The sequence below is a fragment of the Anomalospiza imberbis genome, chromosome 1, assembly GCF_031753505.1.
Source record: "Anomalospiza imberbis isolate Cuckoo-Finch-1a 21T00152 chromosome 1, ASM3175350v1, whole genome shotgun sequence".
In the NCBI taxonomy this organism is placed as follows: Eukaryota; Metazoa; Chordata; class Aves; order Passeriformes; family Viduidae; genus Anomalospiza; species Anomalospiza imberbis.
In genome coordinates, this window is record NC_089681.1 from 38,959,312 (window position 1) to 38,968,053 (window position 8,742).

The following is an 8,742-nucleotide window of genomic DNA, read 5'->3' on the forward strand; positions in this document are numbered from 1 at the left end:
TCACGTAGGTATTATTTGAGTAGGTGCAAGTTTTCAATGTGTTCTACGAACTACTGAAGCCTTCTTGAACTATTTTCACAAAGCGAAACAGATCACAACAAACAGTGCCAAGTGGTGCTGCCCCAAGTGGCCAAATCAAGACTGGAGAGATTTGTGTAGTTTATTATTTTTTGTACTTGATTAACTTTTCTCCACATTAAGTCATCTGAGGTGATGGCCAAAATGAAAACTGGATGCAAAAAACCCACAGTTCTGTTTGTATGCCCACTAGTTCTGCTTTCACTGGGCTCATGCTGGGGGGTTTTGTACAGGAATTGCATGCCCCCACTCTTAGAAACCTGGCCTGGATAACAACGGGTGATAGAGTAGGAATGCAAGTATAAATAGCGTGTGTGTGAACAGAATACCCAAACTGACATGTTCTGAGAGGATGTTTGCCCACAACCTGGTAACACAAAGAGGAAATTAACAATTACAAAGCTTGCTTAAGACAGTGACCACCCAGATTAAATGGCAATGGGAATTAGATTAACAAGAGCCTTTGGGAGGAGCGGGGGTGAAGAAAGCTTGAAAAGCAGCACAAGAATTTGTGATTATTAGAAGAAAACTTGTGGTAGATGCTAATATTTCTAAGACCCTCCTCATCAGACATGGTAAGTACCTGCCACCCCACTCCTGGTACAGACTAGGGGGGACTGGCAGGATGAAGGAACAGCAGGGATCCACTCCCCCTGGTATGTGGATTGGCTGCACAGGCTTCCAAATCTGGGACTGTGTATTGTAATGCACATTTGTTGCAAGAGTGGAAGTGCACATAAGAAATGTGTGACTATGTAAGTGGGATCAGTTGTAGAAGGGCATGAAACTTGTAGGTGCTTACCAGCAGTTTGTAAGCCTCTAGTATTGTGATTTCTCTTGTAGTGCTGATACTGATCCACAGTTCAGTTAATTGATTACCAGCAAATTACATGTTGATAATCAACAAACCACCTTGGTTGCTATCAGGGCTGTGTGAGTCATTTTCTGCCAAAGGTATTTTTTTCATTATTGTGAATTTGACAGAAGCATCGCATCTGCAGAGCAAAGAGTGGAGAGAAAACAAACATTCTTTCAGGAAAGCAGAGAACATGTAATTCATCGATTTGAAAAAAAAATTTAAGACTGAACTAGAACAGGATGAATTCAAATATCCTCCTGAAAGCTTCTCAGGTGGACAATGCTGTTTCAGCCCCAAGTGTTTGAAGGCATATTGTAATGATGTATCACAGATTCGATGTCACTAGAAATGCTGTAGCATATCAGCAGCTTTGTATTTTTTGTCATAGTGACCCGTGTCAGAAAAACAAGGCAAAACAGGCTGACAAGGGAGAAGTTTCGCTCTAACCACAGCAATGATATTAGAAGCCAAGTGTATTACCTGCTAGGCAAAAAGCACATATTTAGAAAGAGCTTGTGCTGTTAACAATGAAGTTCAAGTTGCCCACTTGAAAACATCTCCTAACAATCAATATTTGTGGCAATGTTTGTCAACAGTAAAGGAATCCATCAAGACACAGTTGCTTTTTCTGCATCACAGACCTAGTTCATGTTTTCCATGCTTACATGAGGACTTTTTAAGGTAAAGAGAGCCTAGTATTTTGATAGGTGGTTGCATTTTTATATGCTGAGCTTTATGCTAGAACTGACATGAAAATTTAGGAAATGTAAAATGGACAGGCTAGGTGCAATATGAGAACTCCAGCTGTGCATTCTGTCTGCCTGCTACCTGCAGAGAGCAATATCAGTTAGCAGCTACCCATCTACACAAATCAGTCTTTTAAAGGGGGGGTGTGTTTTACTTCCAGGTTTTTTTCTGAAGTTCCAGTAGCTCAGGCAATTGTAGAGAAAGCTAATCGCTGAGCAAAGAACTTGGATGAGAGTTCTGCAACATGATACAACTGAGAAACATAACACAAGAGGATCAGCAGATACCTACAATTAAGACCAAGCAGATACCGTAGCCTTTCTTAAAAGAGTTGAAAATAGATTTCATTGGATTTCTCCTGAGTGGTTTAGAGACTCAACCATCTATTAAAGACCTTCGTGGAAGCCTGCTTTGTATGATCCTGCTTCACAGGTATTTGAAGACCAGAAGCTCAAACAAAACCCTCAGAAGTGTGTTCAGATCCCAATGACCTTGGAGAAGGAAGTAATTTACAAGTAAATAGTAATATGTTCATCACCACTGAAAGCAAATACTAGAGGTATTAGGTTGGCATAACCAAGACAGCTTCCAGGGAGCTGCCCACATTAAATAACCACTATGAAAAGTGACATAGCAGATTTAAGGAAGCCACTGTGAGCCCTGCCACATCCATGGGCCACCAGCATGAAATAAACAGAATAACTCTACTCAAAAAAATGGATGGTGTCAACAACCCAAGCTGCAAAGCCTGGGGAGTATGTCTGTCCTTTGACCCAGCCAAAGGCGCATCAGAAAGGTTCAACATTCACCAGAAGACAAGAAAAATCTGCATTTCACTAAATTACTACAAAAGACCTGACTGACTACATGAAAAAACTCCTTCTGTCACATAGACAGACTCATCCCAGAATCTACTCCTCTAAAGGACAAACTAGTCAAAGGAAGAGGAAAAAAAAAATCCCCAGTAATTTGTAAACCCCAACACAAAAGTCAGAAAGTATCATGAAAGCACATGGACTGATACTCTGCATGATAAATCATTACATTAGGTATCAAATTGTTTTTGCTACAGACTAATAAGTTATGTCAAAAGCATGTCTCGCTTCTTAATCATTTCTCTTTTTAATTACTTGATATGAGGGAAACATTCCTAGAAGCTTCATCTAAAAAGCACAGGCTGTTGGGTATTAAGTCACAGAATCACTATCTCTTAACTAAAGTTAGCATTGTCTGGGGAGAAAAACCTACACAAAAAGCAGTATGTAATCAAAGGAAAACCAGGCAGAATACAAAATATTAATTAGAAGTTAAGAATGACAAAATACAAGATAAACAAAAAGTTGTATTTAGAATGGCTTTTTACTCACATGAATGGTAAGAAGGAGCATTTTTAATATATAGTGTATTTCAGAGAAAACAGAAAGTTTAGATAAATTTCTGTTGCACATTTGTGGCGAAAAACAACATATATCAGAAAACTTCAACAACAGCCATGGTAAGCCTTAAACATAGGAACAGAAGTGAGACGGTTTTTAAATCAGCAGCTCCAGATAGCCTGCATCCAAGAATTTTAAGAGCTGGCAAAGGAGACTTTTGTGCTGTTAATGTGGATTTTCCATAAGCTCTGAGAAATCTGGGGAAGCTCAGGAAAGAAAAAAGAAAAATCTCAGAGAAAGCTGAGGTAATGCCAATACTAGGAAAATAAGCAAGAAAGGAACAAATTCAGGAACTTACAGTCAACCTCACCCTAATCCCAGGGAAAAAAAATCCAAACCCAACACAACTTCTTCATATAAGACTAAGAAAGAAGCAAATGAGAAAGGAATAAGGAATGAGCAAATTGTACTTAAATGACACAGCTTAAATGTATGGAAAATGTACCTTTTTGGAATTACTTTATTTTTTTTTTCCTCATGCAATTACAGCATTTGGTAGACAATAGGATCAGTGTTGACATTTGCACATTGACTTTTTCAGTAGGATACAGCGAAACTAGCACCTACAGTTCATAGCAAGCAAATTAAAACTAAGGCTACAGGTCTGTGTCAGTCAGACATATTTCTAATTGAATCCCACAGGAATTAGTTCTTGGCAGCAAGATACTCAGTATTTTATCTGGAAATAAAGTTTACTAAGAACATTCATAAAAGCTCTAAGTAAATAGTGCAGCAAGGCTGCTGATTGGGAACCATCTGGATTACTGGAAAACTAAGTACTTCAGCACGATCAGTGTGAGGTCATGTATTTAAGAGTGATGAATTTAAAACACTTATAGATGGAAAACTTCCTCAGGAAGTAGCTGGAATAGCTGGTAACAGAATAAACATGTGTTACTTGCATATGAGTTCAAAAATAGTATATATGTAATTGTTAAATGGCTCCAAAGCCAACCACCAGAACCAAATTATGTTTTCATTGCAGGGTAGAAGAGACAAGAGAAACATGACTATCATCAAAACAGATTTTTCATGTACTGATCTCCACTGGCAAAAGACATCGCTGCATTTCAGGAAACGGCAACAGGATGACAACTTATTTATCCACACTTTTTGGAGCTGCTTTATCACAATACAGCCTCTAGTACTTTCAAAGAAGATATTAGTAAATTAGAGATTTCAAAGAGTACAAATAATCCAAGTGCAAACAAGCCTAAACAATGGAATAGTTAACTGCATCACATGAGGTTTAAGGACCAAATGAAGACATCTAAAGCAACTGGTAGAGGAAAAAATATACATTAAAGCAGAGTGTGACAGCCGAAAGTAAGCTCATCTTAAAATACCAAGCAAACTTCCTTAAATAACTGTAGTAATAACTAAGCTTCCAGAGGTGCAGTAATTATGCTAACATTATACATGTCTATGATTCCTGGATAGAACTCTAAATTAGAATTAATTATTAATTTTAAAAGATAGTCATAGTGATGCTACTATAGGCAATCATTTCAATATATGTTTCTCTGGCTCTCCGGTGATGTAACTTGAGACATATTTTCAGCAAAATGCTTGGTTTGGGACTAACAATTACCACTGTCCAGGTCAAATCAAAGTCAACACTCAGTAAAAAATATCCCTCCAATGCCCAACCTGAACAGATAATAGAACTTCCATAAAGAAAATTTATTTAAGTTCTTAAATTTAAGCATGAATAAAATGAGCGCTTTTCCTTAAAACTTCCGCTCTCGCACCTCCACTTTACAGATTCACAGAATCAGCTGGGCTGGTACAGACCTCTGGGGCCATCGAGTCCAATCTGTGACCGAACACCACCACGTCCAGCTAGACCAAAGCACATCCAGTCGTTCCTTAAACACCTCCAGGAACAGCGCCCACATCTCCCCGGGCAGCCCATTCCAGTGTCTAATCACCCTTTCTGTAAATAAATAAATCCCTGCTAATGTCCAACATAAACCTCCCCTGGCACAGCTTAAGACCATGTCCTCTCGTCCTGTCGCTTTCAGTAATGAAAGAAGAAAAAAAGACCCAAAGGCTCAGACGGGAACGGGCTCGCTATTCCTGGCAGCGATGAAGCCTCAATTGTGCGCCAAATCCCGGCCCTCCCCCCAGCAGAACGCCGAAATCTGGAAAAGGCAAGCAGGAGCCCGAGATGCCCGCGGGACTCCAGCGGGAAGGGCGCTCTGTCCCGCAGGAAGGGCCAAGCCCGAGGAGAGGGCACAGCAGCTGCCGGCCGCAGGTCCTGCTCCACTCGCCACTCGCCGGGACTACTGGGCCACCATGCCCGCAGGAAGCAGAGCCACGGCGGCTTCCGCGCCCGGCGGGCGGGTGAAAGGTCCCGCAGCGCCCGGATGGAGGCGGCGCCGCTCCGCTATATAAGCGCCCGCCGCCGCCGCGCCCGCCTCTCCCGCGCCGCCGCCGCCTCCTGGCTCACCGCTGTTCGCTGGGCCCCGCGCCGCCCGAGCCCGGGAATAAGTCGGTCAGGAAGGCCCCGCTGCCGCCATGGTGAGGCGGGGGAGCGCCGGGGACGGGGGAGGGAGCGGGGCCGCCGCGAAGGCCCCGCCGCGTGGGCGCCGTGCCGGCCCGGCCCCGGCCCGTGCAGGCCCCCGGCCCCGGGGAAGCGCTGCGCTTCCCGGGGGTGCGCGGAGGATCCTCGGCTGTGGGGGCAGCTCCCGGAGCTCACCCCGAGCCGGCGGGCAGGGAGGGCGGCCTGTGGGCCCGGCAGTGCCGTTCCCTTCGGGAGCGGCAGCGCGGGGCAGCGCGGGCGGGGCGGGGGCGGCCGCAGCCCGGCGTGAGCGGTGCTGATCCGGCCTCGTGTCTCTGCCCTCACAGGCGGCCCTTGTTAGGGGACCTGGTTTGCTAATGGGGCAGTAGCACCTCATCGTCAGTGTGACATCCCGTGTTTCACACAATCACAGAGTCGGGCAAGTTGGAAGGGACCGCAGCACATGGCACAGGATTGAGTCCAGATGGCTCTTGAATGTCTCCAGTGAGGGATACACGGCACACGATCTCTCTGGGCAGTCTGTTCCCGTGCTCAGTCACCCGCACAGTAAAGAAGTTCTTCACGTTCAAGTGGAACTTGTGTGCATTAGTTTCTGCCCGTTGTCTCCTGTGTACTGCTTGACACCACCGAGAAGAGCCTGGCTCCGTCCTCTGGGCAACCCCCCTATATTTTCATATTTTGTATTATATTTTTATAGAGGCATGTATTTCAATTCTCTTGAGACCTTTGTCCGTATTTTTACTCCTACTTCATCAGCTCACTTAACTCACATTAGTGCCCCATTATTTGTGTTTAATTGCTTAAGCTCCTCAAATCAGTTTATTGAGTGGCCAAATTAGTCTTTCTGACCAGGTGCCCTTTTTTGTTCTCATGGAGTGAGTTGTTGGAGGTTTCTTGATCAAGTCTTTGCTACTTCATTTGTGGAGAGGTTAAGTTGTAAGATACATGAAGAATGATTTTTTTTTTTTTTTGAGGAAAAGGAATGTGCCAGCTGTATATAGGCAACCCAGGGAAAGGTGTGGAGCTACCCATCCTGAGATGCTGTTAGACACAAAAAAATTGCTTTTCCTTGGAGTTAGGACTTCGCCCTTTCATTCTCTTCATTATTTCTACCATGCTGCGATGCCCTTCAGACAATTCTTCTGGTCAATACTGTTGAATAGTTCCATAGCTAAATTGTTCTTTACAGTTTCGAAGTCTGTTTCTAAGAGGCAGTGGATAGTGTTAGTTGGTGTTCACTGTAGTGTCTTATACTTGTAACTTCAACATTTTAGGCATTTAAAGATACTGGCAAAGCACCTGTGGAACAAGAGGTGGCAATTCATCGCATTAGAATTACTTTGACAAGTCGCAATGTAAAATCACTGGAAAAGGGTGAGTAGTACTTCTCTGCTTACTTGGGTAGCTTGTCAAGTAATGAATAATAGGTGCCATGCAAGGCATTGCAAAATACAACGTACTGAAACCAGTTGTAATTAAAGATGTTACTGTTTGCCTTTTTGTACCTGCCTCGGCTTGCAAAGCCAACTCAAAGTGCTTCATACACCAGAAAGTAAATTCTGATTTAATTTTTAATGGAAGTCAGTGTTTTGGCGGTTTTCATTATGTGGAAAACTTATGTCATAATGACTAATGTAAGAGAGTGCAGCTTCTTCCCTTTAGTTCTTATGGAGGATTTTGAAATAGTTACCACACTTTGAATGTATAAGAACTGAAAGGCACTGGTTTCTCAATATTTTGTCATTTGTGTTATGAAGAATTTAGTGTAACATTCTTTAAAAAATTAAATCTCATTTAGGAACTAGCTTCGCCAGTGTTTAATCATATAAAAATGTTAAAAAAGTTACTATTTGCAGGATCTGCAGGCTGATAACAGCTTAAATACAGTTCAGGCTTGTAGTAATGCCTATTGCTTATTGTTGCATCATGGCTTCGCTCATCATGTCACAACACTTCCAGTTGTATGTGGTTGGCTGTGAGGATAATGCTTTAAATGAATGGCAGTGATCACTCATACGCTATTCTGAGCCAACATCTTGTTTAAAATACTTGCTTAAAAAATCAAGCAAGTAAAATAGTCACAAACCTGAGCTATTGCATGTCTTTTTTCAGTCTGTGCTGACTTGATCAGAGGTGCTAAGGAAAAAAACCTGAAGGTGAAGGGACCTGTTCGCATGCCCACCAAGGTACTTGACACTGTTTTCCTGTCTTAAAAATTGGTTTTCTTTCTGCAATTGTGTGCTTAAAAACATTTTTTTAAAGAACAAAAGGCAAGGTGAAAAATAGTCCTACTAAACCGAGGGTGACCCAGTGTAAAAAGATGATTTCACAAGTTGCTTTGACAGCTACCTAAGGTAACTGTTAAGTGCAAAACATGTTGAATGTGGAAGGGGCTTTTCTGTTCACTTTATTTTAATAACAAACTCATTTTTTAAATGAAATTAAATATGTAGGGAAGGAGTGTTAACATCAGCAGACCAAGCTTAGTAGGTAACTTTCTAATGGCATAGATACCACACAGTATTTGTAGGTGATCATCTTTTCATATGATTGTAGATTAGTGCATCAGCTAAATACCCCGTGTTTGACTTTTCAGACCCTGCGGATCACTACCAGGAAGACGCCTTGTGGTGAGGGTTCCAAGACCTGGGATCGCTTCCAAATGCGTATCCATAAGCGGCTCATTGACCTGCACAGCCCTTCTGAGATCGTGAAGCAGATCACTTCCATCAGCATCGAACCAGGCGTAGAAGTTGAAGTTACTATTGCCGATGCCTAAATGATGCTCATCGTTGAATAAAGATGATTTACAAATTTTCATCATTTGTTTCTTTTCTTACGTGCTCCAAGAAGTAGTTCTGTGCTGGTTTTTGTGAAGGACAACAGAAACCACAATCAGAATGCTGTGTGAGAGGACTGTATATTTAAGGAAGAATATGCCAGCTGTAAATAGCAGGAAAATATAACTTGGGCATCCTGGTTTCATTGGAGACTGGCAACTATATGGTTGTGCAGCACTTTATGAAAAATATATTTTTAATAATATAAGGGTTTGATTTTGGCTGAAATGTTAGTTTATACACAGACATTATACACAG

General features: G+C 42.3%; 1 protein-coding gene and 1 non-coding gene across 2 annotated transcripts; both read left to right on the top strand.

Moving 5' to 3' along the window:
- Positions 1-5,488: 5,488 nt before the first annotated feature.
- RPS20 (ribosomal protein S20) lies at positions 5,489-8,462 on the top strand. Its single transcript, XM_068188465.1, has 4 exons — positions 5,489-5,643; positions 6,919-7,018; positions 7,757-7,830; positions 8,241-8,462. Exons 1-4 carry the CDS (start codon positions 5,641-5,643, stop codon positions 8,421-8,423), a joined length of 360 nt encoding a protein of 119 aa, XP_068044566.1. The 5' UTR covers positions 5,489-5,640; the 3' UTR covers positions 8,424-8,462.
- On the top strand, positions 7,615-7,678 carry LOC137465393 (small nucleolar RNA U54). Its single transcript, XR_010994635.1, has one exon. It is a non-coding gene; the product is annotated as a small nucleolar RNA U54 (small nucleolar RNA).
- Positions 8,463-8,742: the final 280 nt, after the last annotated feature.

Bases quoted from the DNA above. Each gene is read 5' to 3' on its own strand.
- RPS20 (XM_068188465.1), top strand. The intron at 7,019-7,756 runs GTGAGTAGTACT...GTCTTTTTTCAG, and splicing joins TGTAAAATCACTGGAAAAGG to TCTGTGCTGACTTGATCAGA. The intron at 7,831-8,240 runs GTACTTGACACT...TTGACTTTTCAG, and splicing joins CTGTTCGCATGCCCACCAAG to ACCCTGCGGATCACTACCAG.